This window comes from Physella acuta, unplaced genomic scaffold (assembly GCF_028476545.2).
Source record: "Physella acuta isolate Inbredline_101_S28 unplaced genomic scaffold, ASM2847654v3 ptg001419l, whole genome shotgun sequence".
NCBI classification, from domain to species: domain Eukaryota; kingdom Metazoa; phylum Mollusca; class Gastropoda; family Physidae; genus Physella; species Physella acuta.
The window spans coordinates 94332-122300 of record NW_026732934.1 but is presented as its reverse complement, the minus strand read 5'-3'; the positions used below and the strand labels follow the sequence as shown (position 1 = coordinate 122300).

Here is a 27969-nt window from a genome sequence, read left to right as displayed (position 1 = left end):
GGACCCCGGAACGTCCTCCTCTCTGTGAACCGTGTAAGATCAGTTAGTTTTTCTCATCATCTTCTGTTTTCTAAACCTTGTATAACCTCGCTCGAAATCCCACGGAATTTTAGACATTTGAACAGAGATAAGTGAAGTTCTTTAGACACAACGATCCATTGGGCAGATGAAGTAGAGTTCATATATTTCTTGACCTCGGCATATGGGTGTGGTCAGCACTATGCCCAGCTGCTTTCCCCAAAGTAAGTTAAGTATCCATCGAACAGAGATACTTTTCTATAAGAAGCACACGATCTGAAAGCTGAACAAGAAACATGCAGGGTTGAAGATATAAATACATGTTTTTTCATAGACATCAATCAGTGTATTATTTCGATTAAAGCGGCAGACAACCTCATAAAACTTGTAGGGCTTTCAAACAAAAAAGCGCGTCTTTTTTCTTGTGAATTAACTCGACCATAATTGATTGGTTATTAATTAGAGAAAAAAAAATCTCTTAACTGATCGAAATTTACTGTTTTTGGTTTAATTAAAATTGTTTAAAAAAACAACTAAATTACTCTGAATTAGCATTAAGTTGCGAGAGAGACGATCAGTATAGAGGCAATAGAGGGGTGAAGATAGGACAGGCGAGGACTATAGGCCTAGTTATCAATAAGTAGTAATTGTATCTTTGAGGAAAATGAAGTTTTTTTTGGCAAAATCTTTGTCATAATTGTGTTTTTAACGAAGTGCTAGTACGACTACTAGTAATATTATTTTTGGCTCTATGAATATCTTGTCATAATTGCACTTCATTATGCCAAAAAAAAATAATTATAATTTTATATATATTGTGCCATTAAAGTTTTGGACCTTTACTATCGTATGTCACACCGACTCTTCCCATAAAACATCAGAGGGACGCTGTTGTATTTAATTTAAAACACCACTCTAACACCCCTGTATTGACCTTACAAGACCCCACTTATACTGTTTTATTTACTCTAAAACCCCCATGTATACGTTTCTAGACTTCTCAAGCGGCCATCGACTGTGTCAACACTGTGTCTATTCTTGTGTGTGTCATGGTGTTTGTTGTCACCCGCATGCCGAGTACGCAAAAAGTACTATTCGGGCAAGTCGAAACGTCAGGTGAGGTGGTGTTGACCTGGGAGTATTCCCCTGTTATGTGAAGGAATTGTAAGCTTGCGCGGGCGTTAAGCAGGAGCTTTCAACTCTATGTTTTGGCCATGAACAAAAAAAATTCGAATATTTAATGAATTCATTTTCTAAAAATTAGCAGTATTGCATATGGAGTAGGCCTACAATGACGTTTTGCCACCATACTATTTAACATCATCCAGCTAATTTGATGCCGAAGCATTTTGGTTTGTTGTTAAGTACCTGTTAGATTTAGTATATGCTTGCCTTCGTCTTCTCTTATATACCGCCGCAACATATATCCAAACACATGGACACACCCTCCCTCATGGACATAAACTTTCACATTAGCCATTTTTTTTCTCATTTAAGTTATTAGACACATATAAACCTAAAAAAAGGAGTGTAATGTAGGGGTTTGTCCGGAGTTTCTTTGACTGACAACCCACGACCCAGGCGCACAGACCTACAACACCAACCAGAACGGATGCCTCGTCGCTTTTCTACATGACTGCTTCGGGACAATAACCGGGAGATAAAAGATGAAAAAAATCCTAATCTAAATTGTTTTTTAAAAAGTGGTCGTTCAATTTTTTAAAACAATTACTTCTTCCGTGCTATTAATTTGTAATTACACCCCGTCTTTCTTCTCAAAGTTTATTCATTTCACGCCTCGTTGACTTTGAAGTTTTTATTGGCGTTTTTTTTAAGAGCATGTTTTGAAGCTTGATGTTATGCTGTCGCTTGTGGGTCCTTAAATACCTAAGTGATTTTTTTTCTCTATCTCGACGTTGAGCTCTCATAGTTGCTGGGTAGACCCGGGGGTCTTAGAGCTGGGCGACTATTGAGCTTAATGGAGACTTTGTTCTTTGTATCATTACAACCTGCTGTCTTTATAAACGGTTAAATATGACGTCCATTCTCTTCTCCGTTGGGTAGACGTACTTGAAAAAATAAAAACAGAACACCCGCATGTCTTGTTGAAGCTAGTGTATATACCATTACCCTTATCCTTACAAATTTATTGTTTTAAAAAGGGGGTGGTGGGATGTTAGCGACATGATTTTCATTATCTCTAGAGTATAATTTAAGGATATAATTAATTTTAACAACAGAACACAATACGCTGGTTTTTAAGCTCAGCTTTAACTCCTTTAATCCTTCAAGTCAGTGTTTTAAAATTAATATTCTATGATAAACTGTTTTTAAAAAGGTTAAACATTATTTCTAGCTTGTAAATTTAAGAATTTTTTTTACGTTCTTTTTTACAACATTATTCAAAGTACATAACATGAGACGATTTTGATTTGATTGGCCTGGTGTAATCCTCGCGAGAGAGCGCTTCACTCGCAAAAGCTCATGAAAGATTCCTCCAGCGGCTCCCTGGGGGGCTTTCTCTGCGCTGGCACCTACAACGTTAACTGCCATAGTAAATAATCCGGCCTGTCTTAGGGATGGCTAGTGTTTGGGTGGTCAGTGGTTACTGGTGGGAAATGGCTGTAGTTGACCACTGCTTGTTCACAAATGGCTGTAGTTGACCACTGCTTGTTCACAAATGGCTTTAGTTGACCACTGCTTGTTCACAAATGGCTTTAGTTGACCACTGCTTGTTCACAAATGGCTGTAGTTGACCACTGCTTGTTCACAAATTGCTGTAGTTGACCACTGCTTGTTCACAAATGGGTGTAGTTGACCACTGCGTGTTCACAACTGGATGTAGTTGACCACTGCTTGTGGTGTAGTTGACCACTGCTTGTTCACAAATTGATGTAGTTGACCACTGCTTGTTTACAAATGGCTGTAGTTGACCACTGCTTGTTCACAAATGGCTGTAGTTGACCACTGCTTGTTCACAAATGGGTGTAGTTGACCACTGCTTGTTCACAAATGGGTGTAGTTGACCACTGCTTGTTTACAAATGGGTGTAGTTGACCACTGCTTGTTCACAAATGGGTGTAGTTGACCACTGCTTGTTTACAAATGGGTGTAGTTGACCACTGCTTGTTCACAAATGGGTGTAGTTGACCACTGCTTGTTCACAAATGGCTGTTTTGTGTGTTCACAGATATTATTTACCGTCAGCTGTTCAGTTGGTCAGTGTTGTGTTCACTGAAGGCCATTCATCGTGTTCACAGTTGGTCAGTGTTGTGTTCACTGAAGGCCATTCATCGTGTTCACAGTTCGTCAATGTTAGTTCACCGTTAATGTTTTACAACTGTTCAGTATTTAGCCACATTCCACCGTTTATCATGTAGACGTCATTGAAGCATGAGTATTGTTGTGGAGGCTAGTTTCATTGGTTTAATTATTGTCTGAAATAATTTATTAAAGTTCGCCAATTATTTTAAAAGTGCACTGTCAGCAAAACGTAAGCCCGCATAATTTAATCCTTAGTCTAGACTTCAACCTCCAAAAAATAGTATGTTTATGACAGTAATACGAAATCCTATACTTTAATTAAAATCTAACGTTTCACTAGTTACAGCTACCATTACACGTTTGAATTAACAATGTATTAATCAATATGACTTTAATTAAAATAATTTTATCCTGGCCTCAGTCGTAAGTTTTGCGTCATTACCATCACAACTTTGTATGTCATTACAGTAACAATTTCTTTTTTTCCCATAGCTGATAATGAGCTTTCTTCTTTCTCATTCACGTCATATCGATCTTAGTTAATCCAACGCGTCTTAGTAAAGTGTTGAGAAATGTAAACACCCCTTCCCCGACTATCCTATAAGGAAAAAATGTGTTGATTAAAATGTTGGGCGAGTACCGTCCATTCCAAAACATCACAGACTTTGTTTTTTTTGCAATGCTAATATGCTGTGTTTCATATAAACCCTAGTTTTATAAAGCTGATCACCGTGTGATCTAGTGAAATAATACAGGTGATGACATCTTTGTTTAGTTTTAATCTCTTAAGCTCCCCATTTTTACAAACAACCCATTTGTTTATGAGCAAACTTAAACATGACTCACTAGTCTCATCTCCTCTTTCTCTTATTTTATAGCACTCTCTATTTGTTGATGTGTTTTCTCATATAAAAAAAAAATCAATACCTCGCATTGATGTAAAAGATTGGAGAAAAAGATAGCAAACACCAAACAAAAAAAAAATCATTTTTTTTTTTACTCGAGGCCGTTGTACACAAACGTGGCCAATCTTATCATCCCAGTGTATGGCCAGTGGTGTAGAATCTCAGCACTTAGTTTCTCCCACCCTGTATGAGATGCCAGAACTGCAGTACCCTCGAAAAGAAAGAGGGGGAAAGGGGAAAAAAATGAAACACGATTCAGCTTTAACAAAGGAGACTCACACAAAGCTTGTTTTTAACACTCGACCCTGGTCTCGTGTCTGTGACACTTTTTTTCCCTCCTCGTTTTCTGTTAGTGCTGGGGTTATAAATGGCTTTTGATGTTATACTGTTTTCAAAGAGGATTTGATGTTAATTATATAATTTATATTTTTACACTAGTCTTATTTAAAACGCTTACTGCTTGTTTTGTTTGAGAGATTACGTAATAACTAAACTAACCTCGATTTCCTTGGTTTATTTATTTTTTATTTTTTTATTATTTGTTTTTAGAAAAGTGTTTGGATCCGAGCTATATGTTATTTACTGATATTAGCACCCTTCTATACAAATCAGCACGAATTTCATATATACTGAGTTAAAAACCCAGCCTAATCCATACCCAGCATGAGTTGCTGATTGACGACCTACCTCGTTTAGTCGTGTGGATTAATATTCCGATTTATCATAAATAATTAACACGATTATTAATCATCAAAAGATAGCATTTTATTCACAAAATATTAAAACCAACTATAAATGCAATTGGAAACCCATGACAATGTTCTCCCACCCCTATCTCTGGAAGCAGCTATATGAACTGAGTCTGAAAAATCTCCGCAAGTTCTCCATCTTCGTTTCTGACATGTTTATATTGTTGCCATAAGGACTTACCTGAATATAGTAACAAACATCCCCAATAAGCTGTAGAAAGTGCTAGTCTGTCCTTATTTGTAAATACGTCAACACAATTTAGTATCCCTAGCGGCGGTCATTATACACTGTTTATGCTTTGGTCAATTGACTAAACAGTGTATCTTTACAAGAAGGCAATATAATTAGCAACAGTATTTTTATATATTCAAATCTAATTATTAAAAAGAACAAAGTATAGCCCCCTAGATTAAGGAGGCTTTTTACAAGACACACATTCTTTGTCGCTAACAAACATAGAAATCCCATCATAAGCTCACATACTTATCACCAATCAAATCCTTCTATCTATAGTCCTCCTCCTCCACATTTCTACGTTTTTCTTTAATATCACCGCCCGCCTACGTTTAAACACATTCTTAAGAATCCATCCTCTCCATCGCTATTCACATGGATATGGAGCCCCAAGCATCAGGGCTCTACTCTGGACACGGATAACAAGTAAGCTCAGCCCAATCCTACAGCCCAGCCCTGCTGTCCAATCATGCAACCCAATCCTCTTCAGACACAGCAGAACATCGCTGAGCACTACCAGATTAGAATCCAAACCAGACCCCGGAACTCTAGACTGTACTAGCTCGATTTAAATAACTCAAATCTTATTAACCCCCAGAGGCCCGTATTTGTTTTCCTATCATCATCTTATTAACCCTCGGTGTACCGAAAATGTGTTCTTGTCACTGCTTATAAATCCATTCATTTACCCAGCTTATATTTCTACCCCATTCTTATTAACCCATACTGGCTGTCATGGTATTCTAAACATTGGTTTCAAAAGCTCAAATTTTATCTGACGAAAGCTATTAGCGAAACTATGTCCTATTTTATTCCAAGTACCAAAACATTAGGTTGGTTTACCACTACCTCATCAATTCTGATAAAGCTCATGGATCAAAAGCAAGCCGAACTCAGTTTATTTGGTGTTATATTAATTTTTGGGCTGTTTTTTTTTTTTAAATTATTATCTTTACTTTGTGTATCTCTCTTCCCCCCCCCCCCCCGGCAAATATAATTTTAAATGTAATCAATTCACATAGTTTCAGCACATTTGGGATTGCTTTCTAAGGACATAGATCTTTCCTTACCTTAACGGAAAGTCTAGGCCTAATAGAGTGTCGTAGCGTTTAGCTATCGCGGCTTTTCCAAGGTTAATAGAAAGATTTCAGTCAAAGAAAGGACGGGGATCCAAGTGGAAGGGATCTTCGATTGGCTGTAAGGATCTACTCTGATTGATCCCTACAGAAACAGGGTGGTGAGAATGACCCCGGGAGAATTGGGCACGGAATGAGTTTTGATTGGGTTCAAAAGTCAATTACTTGGGGGACTGCTTTGTAATCGTGTCAAGGGGGAAAACCCAGTGTTTAGAGAGTATTTTTTTTTCTTGCAAGTTGAAGGTTTGTATTTCTAATGATTAATACTTTTTAAAGTCTGTACTTTCTTGCAAGTTGAAGGTTTGTATTTCTAATGATTAATACTTTTTAAAGTCTGTACTTTCTTGCAAGTTGAAGGTTTGTATTCCTAATGATTGATACTTTTTAAAGTCTGTACTTTCTTGCAAGTTGAAGGTTTGTATTTCGAATGATTAATACTTTTTAAAGTCTGTACTTTCTTGCAAGTTGAAGGTTTGTATTCCTAATGATTAATACTTTTTAAAGTCTGTACTTTCTTGCAAGTTGAAGGTTTGTATTCCTAATGATTAATACTTTTTAAAAGTCTGTACTTTCAACTCTTGTAGGGTTTAGTTCGAGATTTAAAACGTTCCACTAGTATTAGGTTGATGTAGTTCCGTTTTAAAATTACCCTTTTAAACCTGACATCCCATTTTGGGCGGATGTAGTAGAGTACATCTGATTGTTGGATAAACATAAATTGTGTTAGCAGTACTGTGTGCCCAACCAGCCCCATATATTTCTGCGATAGAATTCTATTTAAAGACTAATGTAACCGATAGCACATGTAGTGGTAGGTGAAACAAATCACACTTACATGTGAAAATATTGATTCATGGTTGTATCGGTTCAGTGTTATGTGTCTGTATGTATCTGTTGAATGTTATAACCGAAAGCTCGGTTAGTATTATGTAAAACTGCTGATTATGCTGGTGAAAATATTGATCTGTGGTTGTATTGGTTCAGTGTTATGTGTCTGTATGTATCTGTTGAATGTTATAACCGAAAGGTCGTTTAGTGTTATGTAAAACTGCCGATTATGCCGGCGAAAACATTGATATGTTGTTGTATCGGTTCAGTGTTATGTGTCTGTATGTATCTTTAGAATGTTATAACCGAAAGCCCAATTAGTGTTCTGTAAAATTGCTGATTATGCTGGGGAAAACATTGATTCATGGTTGTATCGGTTCAGTATTATGTGCCTGTATGTATCTGTTGAATGTTATAACAGAAAGCTCGATAAGTGTTATGTAAAACTGCTGATTATGCTGGTGAAAACATTGATCTGTGGATGTGGTACGGCTTGAAGCAGCTGGTGATTGATCTCAACTTACTCCAACACTCCCCGTTCCCACACAATCACCCGCACACCATTCACACGTACTGGCCTCGTTATTGTTGATTGATGGATGGTGTGTTACTTTGGGTAGTCCTTTTGGTTTATTTTTTATAAACATTTTCCGCCCTCACTCTATAGGTTGGAGAGGGAGTTCTGGTTTTATCTATAATGTGCCCCGAGGGAAGGCGAATAAGGGGAGGGGGGGGGGGGTCTAAGAAATGTTACGTTGCGTACTTTTTGTATTTGTTGCAATTCAAAACGATGGGGAGTTAAAAAGGCATCTTTTCACATAAATTTTTATATTCATTCAATTAAATCAATCTTGTTACGCTATTATTATTAAACACTTTTAGCCCACTTCAAGTATGCAGAAGAAAACGTATAACCGATTACACATTTGGAATACACTAATAATCATAAATAAAAAAATATAGTACACATAGCAAATAACATGTGAACCGTCTAAGTTTCTCTGTAACGAGGGGATGTAAGATAGTCTCTCTCTTTTACTTTTTATTCTGTTGGCGCTCTATGGCCAATATGTTTTTGTGAAGAATACAACTTTAAAAGAAAAATTTAAAAAAAAAGGTGGGGGGGGGGGGGGGGGGGGGGCGAAACGCCATCTGTTGCTAAAATCAATACATGAAATTAACAGGACGTGATAGAATATTTAGGAGATGAGCTGATTAAGAAATAAATAAAAGAACGAATCACGCTGTTCGCGTAACAGATAGACGGAAGGAGAAATGAACTCAGTTGATTTGTTTTTCCGTAATACTTGATTAGTTGAAATTGATAGTAGTTGGATTATGCGAGAGATTAATTTCTGTTTCTCTGATAAGTTGGATCCGTAAATAAGCAGACAGATGGGCGTGCTGTGATCGCGTGTCGTATCTTGGTATTGTAACAATAGATTTGGCGATGACGGGAGTGGTAGCTATTGTAAGGCTGGGGCATTTATCGTCTGGGTTGGCTTGTTTCGCTAGATTTTTTTTTATATATGGTAACACATTGGTGATGGTAACACAGGGGTGGTGATGGTAGGCGTGTAGGGTAGCTGATGGTAGGCGTGTAGGGTTGGTGATGGTAGGCGTGTAGGGTAGCTGATGGTAGGCGTGTAGGGTTTGTGGTAGTAGGCGTGTAGGGTTGGTGATGGTTGGCGTGTAGCGTTGGTGATGGTAGGCGTGTAGGGTAGCTGATGGTAGTCGTGTAGGGTTTGTGGTAGTAGGCGTGTAGGGTTGGTGATGGTTGGCGTGTAGCGTTGGTGATGGTAGGCGTGTAGGGTAGCTGATGGTAGTCGTGTAGGGTTTGTGGTAGTAGGCGTGTAGGGTTGGCTCATATTTCGCCAGATCCCTTTATCGTATTAACAGATTTGGCCGCGGTAAACATGTAGGACTGGTAATGTTAAGCGTGTATGGCTGGTTAGCATGTAGAGTTGGATCATGTTACGCTAGATCTCTTTACTGTACCAACAGATTTGGTGATGGAAGTCATATATAGGGCTGGTGATGGTACGTGTGTGGGACTGACGATGGTAGGTGTGTAGGGCTGGCTCGTGTTTCGCTAGGTCCATCAGCGGGGACGTGTTTTATCGTCTTGGACTGTCGACTCGGGGGTTCTATTACTTTCTGTAGACATCACAATGAGGTTTTTTTTTTAAAGACACGGGCCACGGATTTGGGTATTTAAAAAGCAGTATGCGGCATTAACGTGGTATTAAAACAAAACCAGCCATAAATATATTCTACAAGACATATCCTGGTCTTCCCTATAAAGACCCCCCTTCCAAACCTGAAGGTCTATGGGGCAAGTGAAGTAGAGTCCACCTGTTTCTGTGAAGGAATAGTGTGGTCAGCACTCCAGACTAATGGGATAGCAGTCTAGTTCTCTACCGCTAGGCCATTCCGTCCCCGTGCTTAATCTATAAGCAGCATACAAATCAGAGGGATCCTTATGGTCGGTCTAGCAGTCTGTTATAGAAGTAGACATTCTTGGAATCATTTTTCAGATCCATTCCTGGATATATATGTATATATACGTGTCTCAGACCAGGTCGCCAGCATTAAGGTTAAGCCACTAAAACGTTGGGGGATTTTATTTCACACGGACAAGAAGATGTGAAGAGTATGTAAGGAAACTGGTGTGGAGAGACATTCTTTTCATCATAGAGGAGTTGGGAAGGGGACGATGCAATCTTTAATATCATTAAACCGGCAATATTGATCATCAATTTTTTTTTAAATATTTAAATATATTACTATAAAAGTTCTCGACACAGTAGTGATCGTTGGTTTTAAGCGGTAAATAGATGTGATATTTTGTGTTTTATTATACATACTTTTGTGTATCCAATTTTTGTAAGGGACATCTTAACAATAACAAAAAAAAAAACATTAACATTAAAAATGCTGAACTGTAATGTAAAACAATGTTTACCGTAAGAGATTAGGAACTTATATGATGTTGTCCACACCACCACGAAACAACCTCCTCCTTCCCCCCACCCCCCCCCCCCCCCCCCTAGCCCCAGTGAAAAGAAAGCCACCCCACTCCTCCATGACGTAAAAAATTCTACCACTTAAATCCTAATCCTACATTAAAAAGTGGCTTCACTGATCATTGTTTGATCCGCGTCAATGTGTTAGCGGGTATCCCCTTCAACGTGTTGGATAAATCCGTTCAAAGTGTCGGGAAAATCCGTTCAAAGTGTCGACCTACACCATTAACGTTCGATTCGGCGACAGTTTCTAATCACCGGCTAATCCGCAGGCCATTAAAAGCGCGAGTGCGCTAACACTTCACTAGAGCTGTTGTACTGATATGTTTGTCGGTTGTTTTTTTTTTGACAGCCACTAATCGATGGGTAGATCAAAGCCGCTGATGTTCGCATTGATATTTAATATGTTCTAAACAGTTTATAATCGAAGTTTATACGGCGAAATTGTTTATGTAGCATACCTTTTATTTATGAATGAAATGTAGTGTACTTGTAGTAGTTATGTTGATGGAAAAGCTTGTATGCGTTACATTATGTAATTTACATGTTTACATTTCAGAAGTGTGACATTGAATACATACGTCTATTAAAATACACGTGTAAAATGATCTTTATAGTTAAAGCATTAATACCTCAGAAAATGTATTTATCAATTTGAAACTATTTTTTTAATTACTTTAAATGGTTTTTACATTATAACACATTGTACTTTTATAGTTGAAAGTGCACAAATACGCATAAAATACTCATATCATATACAAAGTACGATGGATGAAGGTCTAACTTCAACAAATTTCTAGTAAACTGACGACTGACGGTCTAGCTAATGGTAAAATTAACGGTTAAATCCTGGTTAACTGACGGCGTAAATTCACATAGATTGGCACCTAATAACGGTGTAAAAATAAAACACATTTGTGTTTTTAAAAGCTGTTCGTTGTTATTTTGGGGAAAATACCGGGGCAGGTGGGTTGGAAATAATATCAGGTCACCTGATCTCATTATCGTACTGCTGCTAACTTGCCCCTCTGGGCGGGGTTGGCTTAACATTACAAATGACGCTATGACGCGAAATGAGTGTATGTGATGTGAGAAAAAAAATTACAGTAACGTTGTGAAAAAAAAAACATACTCTTTTTTTTAAAAATACAAAATTATTCCGTCCCCTTCCTCATTAAAATCCATTTATTTTTGTACGAAACAAACACATCCCCACTTCTCGTTTAGGAGTTCTCATGTTTCCAGAGAACCGTCATTACAAGAGTTTTCTTCCCTTCTCCTCTCGATATTTCTATTTCTGGATTTGAATGCTAACAAAAAAAAAAGTTAACAACTTCCCTTGAAAGTGCATCTGCCCACAGTTAAAGAAAAGGCCGTCCTTCCCCCCGAGAGCCTTCGTTACTGTCCATTCACTCAGCCCTTATTCGCGGCCAGAGTTCTGTTATAAATGACCTCAACGGCCAATCTCATACCGGCGACGTTTTTCCCATCCATCATTGGCCTACATAATTCATTTTAAACGACCATCTAAAGGGGATCAGCGATGTATTAGTAGAACAGGGAGGATACATATCTATCTGTCAGGCCCCACGGTCTCTCTCTCGCACACACACACACACATCACTGGCTGGACCACTAACTTGACTTGACTGGTCCACTTGCTTGACCCTTCACTGGAGGTCAAGTGCTCTTTTCACGATCAAAAGAATTTTAGCAGAATCCGTGCTGATGCCTCTTAACGGTCGCCGGGAATAGCCACTACAAGACAGAGCCTCGTTGAGTCACTGCAGCGTCCGGTTTAACTATTCGCACCGGAGGCATCGTTAGTTGCGCACCGGAGGCATCGTTAGTTGCGCACCGTGGACTTTGTTGGATGGGCACCGATCATTTCGTTAGATGCGCACCTAGGACTTGATTTGATGCGCACATAGTACTTCTGTTTGATGCGCACCAAGAACTTCGTTGGATGCGATCTGAGAACTTTGTTAGATGCGCACCTAGGATTTAGTTGGGCGCGCATCGAGGACGTCGTCATTGCTTCAAGCCATTTAGAACGACAAAACCACTAGATATGCTATGCGGCACATCGGTAAAAAAAAAAACCCTGTAAAATCCGTATTATAACAAAATAACACATCGCATAATTTTAAAAATTAATTATTCAATAATGTATCAGTATCAGGCGAAGTTTTTCATTATTTTAATGGGTTCATAAAAATAGGTACGGTTTGTCGACAAGGCATTGCAGTATCGTATGGGGAGGGGAGGGGGGGGGGGGGAGGATATTACCTGCAAGCTCGTTGTTATGATCAGGAATTTGGTTAGCCATAGGCTCGGAATTAGGGGGCTTAACTAGGGTTAAGGCAAGTGTTGGGGTAGCAAAAAAAAAAAAACAAAAAAAACAACATCTAAATGTACTGCCTTTGGCGTTTATATATGTATCAATTATCATCATTTTAAAAAAAAAGTAAAATGTTTAAGAAAAAAAAATTGAAATAAAATAGTTAACTATTACAAGTATCAGGTTATTATTTTCTGCATACTTAAAAAAAATGTCGATGAATTTAAAATCTCTAACCAGTTCTCTTTGACACGGCCGTGCTGAGGATTTCCCCAAAAGTGCGCTGTAGTTAATTTCATTTCCAACGGGAATTCCCCCAGTGATTTCACGGTGATTTATAGCGGCGAGGTACACACGTCTGCGAGGAGATGTTGGCGGACCGTGCTATCGCGTGCAGGGGGATGGCCGGAATTCTTTGTTGTGAGGTGTCGTTGTTGTCGTCTGCGGGATAATTAGGGCCCTGATATCCTACAGATGGATGACGCGCCGGCTATTGAATGAAATGTCCGCTACATTCGTTTTTGCGTGTGTAAATGATTACGTTATCGTTTGTGTTGTTATTCGTGGGTCGATCGGTTTATCAATGCTATCATTTTCTGTTTATTAACTTGTTTTTTTTTATGTTGCTGAACGAAACAATTTTTTTCTATAAAAATTATTCTTCCTAATAAATGTTTCTGTCTATATTTCATTAATTGTTAGCATAGTTTCTTTAATACGTTTAATTGTTGGTTTTAAGAAGTATGAGACATTGATTTCTACAAGTCTATATTTTAAAAAAAATTAAATTACTGCGAAATCCAAGGCCCATCAACCTAGTAACACTATAACTGTGAATGGTCATTTATTTTATAACAAATTGTCTCTAGGTTACCGACCCCTGTCATAGATATTTCACATAGATATCTTAGATATTTTATATCTATAACCGCACTATCTGTACTTAATTATAGATTTGTCTGACTACAAACTTAACCCCCCTCATCTTATATACATATATTTTTGAGGGGGTGTATTTCCTAAAACCAAATATTTTAAGCATATTTTTTATTCTTTTATTGTTCTTTAAATGTCACCAGTCATATTTAAAAAAATCTATTGTTATTTAAATACCACCAAGAATATTTTTTAATTCTATTGTTATTTAACTACCACCAAGCATATATATATATATATATATATATATATATATATATATATATATATATATATATATATATATATATATATAAAAAATTCTATTGTTATTTAAACAACACCAAGCATATTTTTTATTCTATTGTTATTTAAATACCACCATACATATTTTTATTCTGTTGTTATTTAAATACCACCAAGCATATTTTTAAAAAAAAGTCTCTTGTTATTTAACTACCAACTCGCCCTTTCCCCTCACTGCCACACAAGCCCTAGGCCTGGTTACACCTCTGACGGGCAACACCTCTGGCGGAGCCTGCCCTATCCTGACCTATAATTTGAGGTCGGCGTGTGCGAGACGTCCTGGCCCCAGTCGCCGGATGAGATACGTAATAAGTGTCTGATAATGGCCGCCTCTTACGCACGGGGCGTCGACATCTACCGCCCATGCGCATTCCCACCAAACCAGCCGGGGGGAGGTTGGGAAAAAGAAAGTTGTCTTGTCATGATGAGTAATTTATTCCTGCTTGGTGCCGGACTCACTGGGTGCCTGTTGGTAGGTGGGGGTGGGGGGGGGGGGTAGAGGGAATGGTGCCTTTCTTTTCGGTTCATTTGTGTCGTTTACGTTGGCATGTGCCAACTGAAGGTATAGGACGACCCCCCCCCCCCCCCCCAAAAAAAAAACAAAAAAAAACAAAAAAACAACTCTTCTAAATTGTAAAACCATTTGTGATATATCCGCCCCTTATTGACGACCCTCTATTTTTCAGAAGATTATTCTGAGTTAAAAAGCCGTTTTAAACGCCGGTGAATACTGTATCTATTGTAGCGTGGCAGACTCTGGGAAAACTAAATACAAAATACATATCCCTGCTGAGAACTGAACACGTATGTTCCAGTTGAGTAACCGTGGGTCTACCGCTCAGCCACGTCTGATTTGGTCAACAGCAAAGTGGTTTAATTAGTTGTACCGTAGAATTTCGGGTGAACGAGCATTTGAATATCATTTGTGATCAATGCTAACTGAACCCAGGCCGAATATATATATATATATATATATATATATATATATATATATATATATATATATATATATATATATATATATATATATATATATATATATATATATATATATATGTATATGTATAAAGTGGATTTTTGTCCCTTTTCTGTAACCTTAAGTAACGTGGTAATTACTTTTTAAGCTAAAGCTTTGTCAGAACATCTTTTCCGCGAAAGTAGCTGTTGATGAGTGGGAAACCGACTTGTACTATTTCAGTAGACTGGAAGAATTTTTTTTTCCCCTGACCACACACAGCCCACCGTGGGCCAGCGTAATGGACCGCGATGTCGTTATGGTAATTTATAAATTAGCAAAAAAATGTTTTCACGAAATCCTGAAGGGTTAGGCTTTGACTACGGAAAGAGGAAGCAACTCCTATTTTCGTCTTGTCTCCCTTTTGTTACTTTTCCCTCTAGACTACTCTAGAGAGCTGATAAATCTCCGGGGATTCCCTTTCCCAGACGGCTGTGTCGTTCCTTGTATTCAGTAGAGCGACCTTTTTCTTGTACTGGGCACGGGCTAAAATAGGACAGATGTGTTTGTCTCCCCATCCCCCATCTCTCCCCCCTCCCCCACATACACACACTGTAATATCAATCCCTTCAGTAAGCTTTAGTTTTAATGTGCCAGGATTTTCGGCCCGCTTAAAGCCATTTTCGAACACCACCTCACATAAATGGATTATCGGATATTTTTTTGAAAGCCTCGCGAATGGCCTTCCTTAATCCCATTTTCGGTGCATTAACGCCCCCTCGCGTCTATTCTTTGTCACCTTCGGCTACTCGGGGTCAACTCCGATTGTCGCCATATGGCGGAAAATAAAACACAGCCATTCACAAACACGGGGAGGTTTGGTGATGGTGGGAGAGGGGGGGGGGGCGTTAAGACGTTAATGTTGGGAGGTAACACGAAGTTTGTTCTGTTTTTTGTTTTTTGTATTGTGTCGTCATCACCGCCAGTGTTGGATTGGGGAGTGGGGAAGGTTTGAGATGGTGGGAGAGGGGGGGGGATTTGAGACGTTAATGTTGGGAGGTATCACGAAGTTTGTTCTGTTTTTTTTTGTATTGTGTCGTCATCACCGCCAGTGTTGGATTGGGGAGTGGGGAAGGTTTGAGATGGTGGGAGGGGGGGGGGGGGATTTGAGACGTTAATGTTGGGAGGTAACACGAAGTTTGTTCTGTTTTTTTTTTTTGTATTGTGTCGTCATCACCGCCAGTGTTGGATTGGGGAGTGGGGAAGGTTTGAGATGGTAGCTCAGTGGATTGATGGGACATGGTATTTGAATGTAAGGTGTGGGTTGTAGCATGATGGTATGTTTATTCGATGGTTGAGAGATCCTAGATAGACGATATGGGTACAATATGTTTTTCTTGTTCTTTCAGTAGATAAGATCAAGGATCATACATAACAACTGTTTAGTGGATGTTTTGTTTTAAAAACATGTTCTTTTTTTATTACAAAAAGTCAACCCTTTCACCCACCCCTTTAGCCCTACATATTACTAGTGTTTTGCAACCCTCTTAATATGTACAATTGTATTATTTCTGTTAAACACACAAACCACACTTTCAATAAGAATCCATGTGTTGGGAGAGATGGAAAAGGACGTCGACCTACTTCGAATCCCACGGACGCCCCTGAATGAGGTTAAAAAAAAGCCTTTAGCAAATTAAACAAATATTATTGAACTCGGCTATCGTAGGCGCATTTATGAATGGGAAGTTGGTGGGCGTGTGACCGCGTTAAAAAAAATCTCAAGTGATCTAATGACCGCTTGAAGCCTTAAGAGTTAACCCCCTTTAATGTTGAACTGGAAATTTCGCTCGTGCTTCGCGGAGGCAATCATTTCCTTCTCTGCAAGAGTGGCTCATCGTTGTAAAGTGTAAGATATCAAATGGTGTTTTTTTTTTGTTGCATTTTTTTTAGCATTCATCAGAAATCGACCTCTTGTGAAATTTCTTGTAGGTTTATTTTTAAAGGTTTGGGAATTATGCGTGGAAACAAACTCAGGCAACTTTTCCCGATGGTCTTTTAATTTCTTTGAGTGGATTCCACTCTTTCTTATCGGCGCATTAAGTGGCTGTTACATTCATTCAATCTACTCCCCCGCCACAGACTGTGTTCGCAACCTTTCCATTGGACGTACTTCCATGCCCAAACACCTTATGGAGGTAATATAAACATTGCCCATTTAATACAAGACCTATTCGGGAATAAAAGATAATCCGAACAATTATCAGAAATAGCGCTAGTTATAGCTTGCTGAACTTAATGAATGTTCGACTTTGAAACTATAGGCAACTAAAAATGAGTACGATGATTACCTATTTCCTTACTTACTCATGCACTAACGTGAGTTGATTTCAGCCTTTCCTAAGGCGTTGGAGTTACTTTTTTTTAAAAACACTATAGGCCTATGGATATTACGTATTTATACGAATGGGATATTCCATTTATAATTCTAACTCACTATCTAGAATGAAACGACATGCATTTTTGCATGTCCTTCTTTGAAAGTCAAAAATTTTAAAGATATGTTGGATTAGAGTATTTTCTCATTCACTGGTTGGTTAGTAATTATGAAATGGGGGCCTAGCCTTAATAGTCTTCCTTGAAAGAAATTAAAACAAAAATGAAGTACGGCAGAGTTTTTTTATAATTATAATGACACGACCTTTTGCCCCTCTTCGTAAGTTTCTGTATGATGTCATATCTCTTCATCACACAAGCAAGATGTGAAAAAAAAACCAGCCCATTACATCATCACCTAAAGTTCTATGACAAATCGTCACAATTTAGGAGTGGGTCCTCATGCCACTTTCGATCTGTGCCGGTGAGATGGTGTTAAGCTGTCCCCCTCCACCAGCTTCTTTTCACACCCCCCCCCTTATGCTGGCTTGATTGACACGTGACACCGTGTAAGACATGTTGTGATGCAACGCTCTGACTGTAGCTAATGAATGACAAAGTGATTTGATTATGTAGTAGCATACGATTCACTATCTGACTCAAGCGTTCAACATATTAGGTTCGACTCAGGCACTGGTATAATCCCCTCTACACGCAACCATTGGCGTACTCCCCCCCCATACACGCAGGCACTGGCATACCCTCATACACGCAGGCACTGGCATACCCCCATACACGCAGGCACTGGCATACCCCCATACACGCAGGCACTGGCATACCCCTCTCTACTTGCAACCATTAGCATACTCCCCCTACCCCCCCCATACACTCAGGCACTGGCATACCCCCATACACGCAGGCACTGTATACCTCCCCTCTACACCCCTACAAGCTGGTACTGGCACAAACCCTCTCCTCGCAGGCATGAGCATACATCTTCTCCATGTAAAGATTGGTATAAAAAAAGTAAAGTTTCTCTTTCAAACCTGACGGTCTATGGGGCAAGTGAAGTAGAGTTCACTTGTTTCTGTGACCTCAGCATATGAAGAGATAGTGTGGTCAGCACTATGCCCAGCCGCCTTTACTTTCCCTAACGTTAGTTAGGTACCCATCAGAGAATGGTATAAACCCTCTCCTAAAGTCAGAACCTCCTCCCACCCCTCTCTTCCTTTTAGCGCATGACATCATTTATTGAGGACCCACAATCTTTATGAGTTTTTATCTTTTTCAAACATGAGTTTTTTTATTAAAGTTATTATACTGGCTAAACTGAACCCTGTTGTTACCCTCCCCAACCCACCCCTACCACCACCCTTTTGTCAGGGGTATCTAAGACTGTAGTACACCAGCATACCAGGATTATGGTACTTGATCTGATTGGGTCAGACGGGGTCAAGACCATTAGGATGGCAGTGATAACACTGGGGAGATGGGAACTGAATTGATTCACTATGGGAGGAGGGTAGGTAGGGGGTGGGGGTGGAGGTGGACATGAGAGAGATTGAGGGGAGAGGGAGTCCACAGACTTGATTTAACACAATCTTTAGATCTTGTTTCTCCTTATAAACATTATGTCAAAAAGGATTTCTCCACTGAAAGGGATGAATTCCCAAGAAATTGCACAAGCTTAATGCTTAAAGCCTCAATTTCAAAAGAATTACAAGATAAAAAAAAATGTGTGTGGAGTCTGATGTAGATTTTTAGAGTGATGTAATTATAGAAAGATTGATGTAATGTCTGGAGGTTCTAACTTTATTTCATCAGTTTGATCCAAGGTTTAAACTGCTGATCAGTCATGTATAAAAGATTATATTTTGAATTTCATTTTGTAGCTATCAATTCAAGTATTACAAAAGAGTTGATAAAGGATTTATATTCAGGACTGAAACTATGTGGTAGTTTAACATTACATGTCATGTAGAGCATTATTCTGTGCCATTACAAACCATATATTTGACCTAATCAGGGGTCAGCAGTCTATGATTTAACTTATAAGGAGCTTTAGCTTGTGTGCAGTATTTGCATTTTAACAGAGCAGTTTCCAAATGTATTGCCCCTGGTTAGATTTTCTTTTAAAAAATCCCAAAATCTCAGTCCTTCCCACCTTTTAAGATGAAAAATTAAGATGATTATCTGGGGGGATTTGACGAAGTTTGTTCCTAGTGGGTATTAAACTCTATAGACAGTAATCCGATGGATAACATAGTATAATGTTTTTTTTTGTTGAATAGGCCTACTTTTATTTTCCACAAATAACATCAACATGTGTGAATGTATGTCTGTAGAAACATATATACATATAGAGTATTTACAGCAAACCAATTTAACAAAAGTTGCATAAGATTTACATGCATAGGACATCCAATCATTTACAGAATGCTTCACAAAACAAAAATTCTGTGGTAGTTATCATCTATGTTTTTTTTTCTTAACCTCAGACATGCAATCTACAGCATTAGTTTGTTTTAGTATTACAGTTTTCATCATACAAATTTTTTTTTTTAACCTTTCGTTTTTTTCATTTTTGAAGTTCGAAATTATGTACAGAATTTGATGTTGATGTAAAGAAAGTTTCGCTTTTAAACCTGAAGGTCTATGGGGCAAGTAAAGTAGAGTTCACTTGTTTCTGTGACCTTTCAACACTATGGTCAGCTGCCTTTCTTTCTCTAATGTGAGTTAGGTACCCATCAGGGTTGGGTGGACTCAGGGACAATCTACTGACTTGAACCCGGATTCGAACTCGAGACTTTCGGGTCAGCAACCAGCTCTCTACCGCTAGACCAGGGGTCGGCAACCTGCGGCTCGCGAGCCGCATTGCGGCTCTTTTGATATCAAGATGCGGCTCTCCAGCTCCTTGAACAAATACTAATAATCTTAATAAAAAATAAAATATTTGAAATACAAAAAATGTTAGTGGCTCTTTAAAACCAGGGAAATTTTGAAAATTGTAACTTTTGGCTCTTCCGCTTCAACCTGCGCTAGACCACTCAGTCCCCTCATCATAAAAATTTGTTTAGTAAGATAAAGAAAAGCAAAAAACAATTTTAAAAATAAAACATCTATAATATCTACAAAATAATTGTATAATGAAGCTAATAGTTTTCTATTTAAACTAGAGTTTAATAATAATTATAAAATTTATAAAGATTAAAGATTGGAATGACACTCAGCAAAGATTTTTAATATTCATGATTTGCATAATAATAAACAATGATCTGCATTTTATTTGATTATTTTTTTAAAAATTCAAAATTTTTAATGTTTTTTGGGAGCAGAGTTATTAGTTCTCTCCCTTGGTTATTAAAAATATAACACTGGGAAGAAGCTTTAGTTGATATTCAATTCTTTGTTTGGAGACTACAATAACAATTTTAATTATTTTTAAAATTTTCCAATTCAGTAGATAGACTTTATCTATATCAAAGTTTATCAATGTATTTTGACATTATAGTAAAGTGGCTGTTAATGTTTTTAAAATGGACTAATAAATGTATTGCAATGTTGATCTTGTTTTGTATATGTTAATATATATATGAAAATCTTTTGGCGTCTCAGCCTCACAGTTAAGGAAATAACTGAGAAATGTTGCACCTTTTAAGTACAGTTTGAGGTTTATAGAAGGAAAAACAAACAATGAAAAATATAGAAATAGAGTTAAAAACAAAAATGCATGTTCAGGTTTTTTTCATCTGGACGACAGAAATTGTTATAAGTTACAGAACCTGTTATTTTCATTCTCCACTCGATAACTCACTGTTATTCATTTTTCAAACTGAATGGTTATCCCATTATTAATTTTAAAAAAAATTGTAATTGAGTAAGTAATTGTGATGTTTAGCATTTTGTTAAATAAGCTGGCAATGACAAACTAGCTCTATTCAAAATATTTAAGTAACCCAAAATAATCAATTTTTAGAAAGAAAGAAAGTTTAAAATAAATGGTATTAACTTGATAGTTACTTGACATCTTTTTAAATTCCCTGATAACTAAACACAAGAATTGGTTAGATCCCCTAACATCAACATATCTATTACCTCCCTTAACATCTACATATCTCCTCCACCACACACACAGAGCAACCTCAAAAAAAAAATAATTCACCATAGCTCAGGACAAGGTGTAAGAATGGAACCATAAATGAGAATGTGATGAGATGACACCATCACTTTTGTAGAAAAACATGGTGTACTACCAAGTGTAATTATTCCTGAATTTATATTTAATTGATGTGTTTCTGATCTCTCATTCCAGATGATTCCTCTGCTTTAGAAGGCTGCCCATCTCCAGATTCCTACGTCTGCCAGGAATCAGCAGACAGCAGGGAGAAAAAACGGCCATTGTGTGTGCCCAAACTTTGGCTGTGCGACGGGGACCAGGACTGTGAAAATGGGGATGATGAGTTTAACTGCAGTAAGTCAGATAGTAGTTGGCAGATAGTTTAGTGCTAGTCACTCCACTGTTTTTGTGTGGTCACTCCACTGTTTTTGTGTGGTCACTCCACTGTTTTTGTGTGGTCACTCCACTGTTTTTGTGTGGTCACTCCACTGTTTTTGTGTGGTCACTCCACTGTTTTTGTGTGGTCACTCCACTGTTTTTGTGTGGTCACTCCACTGTTTTTGTGTGGTCACTCCACTGTTTTTGTGTGGTCACTCCACTGTTTTTGTGACGGGGACCAGGACTGTGAAAATGGGGATGATGAGTTTAACTGCAGTAAGTCAGATCTAGTCCAAGTAGTTGGCTGTTAGTTTAGTGCTGGTCACTCCACTGTTTTTGTGTGGTCACTCCACTGTTTTTGTGTGGTCACTCCACTGTTTTTGTGTGGTCACTCCACTGTTTTTGTGTGGTCACTCCACTGTTTTTGTGTGGTCACTCCACTGTTTTTGTGACGGGGACCAGGACTGTGAAAATGGGGATGATGAGTTTAACTGCAGTAAGTCAGATCTAGCCCAAGTAGTTGGCTGTTGGTTTAGTGCTGGTCACTCCACTGTTTTTGTGTGGTCACTCCACTGTTTTTGTGTGGTCACTCCACTGTTTTTGTGATGAGGACCAGGACTGTGAAAATGGGGATGATGAGTTTAACTGCAGTAAGTCAGATCTAGCCCAAGTAGTTGGCTGTTGGTTTAGTGCTGGTCACTCCACTGTTTTTGTGTGGTCACTCCACTGTTTTTGTGTGGTCACTCCACTGTTTTTGTGTTGTCACTCCACTGTTTTTGTGTGGTCACTCCACTGTTTTTGTGTGGTCACTCCACTGTTTTTGTGTGGTCACTCCACTGTTTTTGTGATGAGGACCAGGACTGTGAAAATGGGGATGATGAGTTTAACTGCAGTAAGTCAGATCTAGTCCAAGTAGTTGGCTGTTAGTTTAGTGCTGGTCACTCCACTGTTTTTGTGTGGTCACTCCACTGTTTTAGTGATGAGGACCAGGACTGTGAAAATGGGGATGATGAGTTTAACTGCAGTAAGTCAGATCTTGTCCAAGTAGTTGGCTGTTGGTTTAGTGCTGGTCACTCCACTGTTTTTGTGTGGTCACTCCACTTTTTTTGTGTGGTCACTCCACTGTTTTTGTGACGGGGACCAGGACTGTGAAAATGGGGATGATGAGTTTAACTGCAGTAAGTCAGATCTAGTCCAAGTAGTTGGCTGTTAGTTTAGTGCTGGTCACTCCACTGTTTTTGTGCGGTCACTCCACTGTTTTTGTGTGGTCACTCCACTGTTTTTGTGTGGTCACTCCACTGTTTTTGTGTGGTCACTCCACTGTTTTTGTGTGGTCACTCCACTGTTTTTGTGACGGGGACCAGGACTGTGAAAATGGGGATGATGAGTTTAACTGCAGTAAGTCAGATCTAGCCCAAGTTGGTTTAATGCTGGTCACTCCACTGTTTTTGTGTGGTCACTCCACTGTTTTTGTGTGGTCACTCCACTGTTTTTGTGTGGTCACTCCACTGTTTTTCAGCCTGCTTTTCTGGATTCACTTCTATAGCCTTTGTCCATCCAAGAACAAATTTCAAAGCAGCAGTTGTTTGATTTTGGAGTTATCTCTCCAGCTATCAGGCCTCATCTGACGTTAGGTTCAAACTCTGGACTTTTCGGTTTAGCAACCATGAGCTTTACCGACCCGCCAACGCCGACCTCCATTTTTTTTATCAATAATGTAGAAATATTTTGTGACTGTGTATGTTGTGTTGTGATTTCCAACTGCTATGGCTCTGTCTACAGCAAATTCCCACTGTGCAAGCCACCATTTCCAATGCTCTGATGTGTCCCAAGTCAGATGTATTCCCCAGAGCTGGCAGTGCGATGGGGAGAATGACTGTGATCTCGGGGAGGACGAAGCCCCTGAAATATGTAAGTTCTAAGCTAGGAATAATATGATGGAATTAAAAGCTGTTCTTACCCATAGCAAAATTTCATCAGTAGTAAATTTTTATTGTATATTTATTTAATCAAATTAAATTATTTTAATTTGTGGATTTTATGTTGTTTGTTTTTTTCTTAGATCAGCTGATATATGTCTTTGAAAATGTTTAACTCTGTAAAAGAGTCAGACGAATACTAAAAGTTAAAACGGATAGGCAGATAATTTTTGAGTACAGCACTTTAATGGGGTTGTTACTACCTTAATGCATGTAACCTTTTTCTGTTAGAATAGTGAAATTTCTGTTTGTTGGACTAAACATCAGATACACGTGACCTCACCATCAGTTGAATTATATATTATGTCTTAAATGTTATATTTTTGTCTTATATAACTTATTGATTTTATTGGAAATTATTATACAATATATTTTAGGCTTTAACGATTTGAAATGCATTGTGGCCTTGACAGATAATTTAGACTCTGCGTTCATGTTTCTGTTTTTCTTTTTTGATGTCACTAATCAAACTCTTAGTAATTAATACATTGTTTTTTTATGCATTGTGCCGTCTGATTCGGAATATGAATATTGTGAATTACAAAAACTTGAACTTGAAGCGATCTTTGCATGACAGTCCGGCATTTTCTAGTGCACTGAAGTGAACTAATCTTGTGAATTTTTGCTCAGAAAACTTCATGCATCACTGGATTTAATCACTAACATTTTATGTTGGAGAGATATTTTTTTTTTTACATGTTTGATATTTTAAATCTCAATGTATATTATTCCATTTCAGTAGCCTTTCAATTATGAAGAGATTATACGCTGAAAATTTAAAATTAGTTTGGAAAAGTTAAGTTTTGTTTTATGATGACTTGAAGAATTCAGTGTTTTTATTATTATTTTTTCGTCTCATTGTACGGCTGCTCAGGTTTTCTGGATAACAGAATATTGACGGGTTTGATAGAAAAAATTTATCACGTTCTGTATATATTTATTTTTATAAACACAGCATAGCCTTTAAGCACATGTGTTCTGGGTTTTTAAAATTTTTTTTTATAATAAAGTTTTTTTTTGTAGTCTGGTTTTGTTTTGTTTTCCACATTTTTTTAAAAACGTGTATTAATGTATTAAATGCAGGTATTGGAGCTTTTGTTGTTATAGCTACATTGTTTTTCTTTACATTTCTGAACAGATTCTGCTTTTATGAAACTGGATGTTTTTGTTTTCTTTAAAACAAGAGTTCCAGTTTTAAAAATATTCCACCAAATTTTTATCTTTTTGCTTTCATTTTTTGTTTTGTTTTTCCCAGGTCGGAGGAAGTCGGAGAAAAGTAATTGTTCATACCCTGCTTGTATTCTTCTTTAGTCTTGTATCACTTATCATCCTATCATCCCGCATTCTTCTGGCTCTATCTATTCTACTGAAATAATCCCCTTGCATTCATTCCTTTTCATGAGGATTTTAAAAAATTTCAACCTGTTTTTTTGCCAAAACAAAGTTGAAATAATTAGTTTTTACTAGACGAGTTTAATTTTTTTTAAAAACCAAACAAAATTCTATTGTTGAAATATGTGTGGTTATTTTTGGCACGTTGGATTTTTAAAATCAATATTTGTTTTCTTTCTAAAACAAATCAGTGTTTGTTTTTTAGCTAAAACAAATTAATACTGAATGAATGCTGGAAGATTATTGCTGACTGCTATCATGTGTTCAGATTTTTTTTGTAAGAAATAAAACATTACAGTTACTTCACTCCACAGGCACTCATTCAATACTTGTCACAATGGCTACCATCAATCAAAGCTTTAAAAGTTTTTTTGTTGTTGGTTTTTGCAGCCAGTAAAGTGAGATTATATCTATTTATTTTTCATGCAAACTTTTTTCTTCATCCAATAAATCACATACATTTTTAAACAGAATTTTTTTATACTAATTCACAAAATCATTTTTTTTTTATCATTACTAACCTTATAATTGATTTTACCACAGTTTAAAATTTTAAAGTGTATAAAAAAAATCAATGTGTAACTTCCATTTAAAAAGAAATATTCAAAATCTTACATAGCCATATTGATTAGAGAACACGTTTTAATCAGCTGTGCTATTTTATTTTTTTCCAACAATTCAGAATAAATATTACAGTTAACTATTTTAAGTAATAATCCAAACAAATGCTTACTTGAAAAAAGAAACTCTGAAATTCTTACATTGATAAATTTCAAGCCATTGTTTACTCTGAATATTGTTAGGATCATTTATTGTTCCTGATGCTCATTCATGTTGTTCATTTTAAAAAGAATTACATGTGATGGTTTTCATAGAACTTGAATCACAGTAATTATTTACTGGTTGTTGTGTATAGCTGAAAGGGTATTAAATAAGATATTAGCTTGTTAAATTGGAATATAAAAATACTGATAAATAAAATTTATCAATAAACTGAATGAGCTTGGGATAGTTTTCAAACAATGGGGCCAGACTGATGATCAGTCATCTGGACATGGTGACCAGTCATCTGGACATGCTGACCAGTCATCTGGACATGGTGACCAGTCATCTGGACATGGTGCCCAGTCATCTGGACATGGTGACCAGTTATCTGGACATATTGACCAGTCATCTGGACATGGTGACCAGTCACCTGAATATTGGTGACAAGTCATCTGGACATGGTGACCAGTCACCTAGACATGGTGACCAATCACTTGGACATGATGACTGTTCATCTGGACATGACAACAGTTATTTCAACATGGGAAAAATGGTGATTTCTCACTAGATATAGTGACCATTATCTGGAGATGGTTAACTATCTGGACATGGTGACTAGTCATCTCACCATGGTGACTAGTCATCTCACCATGGTGACTAGTCATCTCACCATGGTGACTAGTCATCTGGACATGGTGACCATTCTCTCAGACCATTATCTGGACACGGTGACCAGGCACAACCAGATCCCTCCATTTGTTGTCTGACTTTTTGTTTTCACCCCCTATAATTTCCTTCACACATTCCTTCTTCTTTGCTGCCTAGGTCGGACAATGTCTAAAAAAGGAACTTGGTCCCGAGGTCTGTATCTCACACTGCCATCCAGCAATAATAACATCATCACATAATTTTTTTTATCTTTGTTGCTGTACCCTAATAATGTGCTTTGATTAGCTGATTTCACCCTCACAATTTTTTATCCTGCCCATGTATCCAAATGCAGGAATATCATAGCAACTATTTCCCTATGTAACTTTAGCTTTAATAACAAGATTTGTATAGTATATTCAAATTCTAAATCAGGCAGACCTGTGTAAATTATGATTTAGTACAAACACAAATAAAAAAAAACTAGATCAATTTATAATCCCTAAATTTCTCATATTAAAGTTAAGAAAATAGAATTGTAATGTTTTTAATGAACCCCCTCCCCTATATTAGTGACATTTTAAAATGCACAAATATAAATTGATAAATTGCATGACACATTTATTTTCATTGTCTAAACTAGTGCACATTAAAAATTTAATAAAATTAAGAAGCTATTCCTTTTAAATGATACATTATTAAGATAAGAAATATATACAAATGGTTCCAATTAATCTTTTATTCTATTTTTATTTTTGCTTAAAATTAACCCTTTAATGCCTAGATTAGTAATCTCTGCCATAATATTTTTGGTGAATAAACTTTATGTAAGATGAATTTGATACTATATCTCTATTATACTCATTAGCATAATTAGAATTTAGTTATTATTTTAAAGTAATTTTAGTTGTTATTTATCTGAAATAGGTAGTGAAATCTGAGCCGTTTTTGCTAGATTTATTTAGATTTTTTTTTCCCTTTCAATATTGTTTAAAAAGTTTCTTTAAAGCAAACAAACAAACATTAATATAAAATGCTTTTTTTTATATACTCATTTAATTTAATTTAATTAAAAAAAAATTCTTATAGAGTGTGTTTAAACTTAAATAAAAAGATTATAAACATTTCTTTACTTTATATGAACATATTCATCATCCATTCATAATAACACTGTTCCCCCAACCCCTTCTCAACTTTTCCACAATATCTCTTATCCCAACAATTTTTCTCTTATCAACCCACTACATCTTACTGAAATTTGATTAACACAATTTTGATTACCGGTTGATAGAAAATGAGGAAGCAGATTTTAAAATATAAATATATATATATATATATATTATATACATTTTTTGGAAATACATCAGTATATTCTGTTATAAAAATGCATTCATCAAACCAACACAATAAAATATTTTTTTTAAATGGATAAAGAGTTTAATACTGATTAGTTCTTTAGATGAGAGATAGGTAGTCTGTAATGTTGTAGCTGTGTGAGAATGGAGTTACTGTAGGTGTAGGTGGTGGTGGTGTAGTGGTGGATATTTGTTATGTCTTATGTTGATGTTTTCAAAACTGATAAATAATTTTGGAAAACGCCTACTCAGGAAAAAATTTCCTTATTTTATTAATTATT

The 27969-nt window shown here is 37.1% G+C and overlaps 1 protein-coding gene across 1 annotated transcript in view; it reads left to right on the top strand.

Moving 5' to 3' along the window:
* Nucleotides 1-27969, top strand: part of LOC131927565 (prolow-density lipoprotein receptor-related protein 1) — a 184362-nt gene that overhangs the window by 80714 nt on the left and 75679 nt on the right. The window contains exons 2-5 of the mRNA XM_059283275.1: nt 21367-21525; nt 23332-23460; nt 24784-24804; nt 26511-26546. Coding sequence (XP_059139258.1) covers nt 21367-21525; nt 23332-23460; nt 24784-24804; nt 26511-26546 — 345 coding nt within the window. The remainder of the gene's footprint in view (nt 1-21366; nt 21526-23331; nt 23461-24783; nt 24805-26510; nt 26547-27969) is intronic.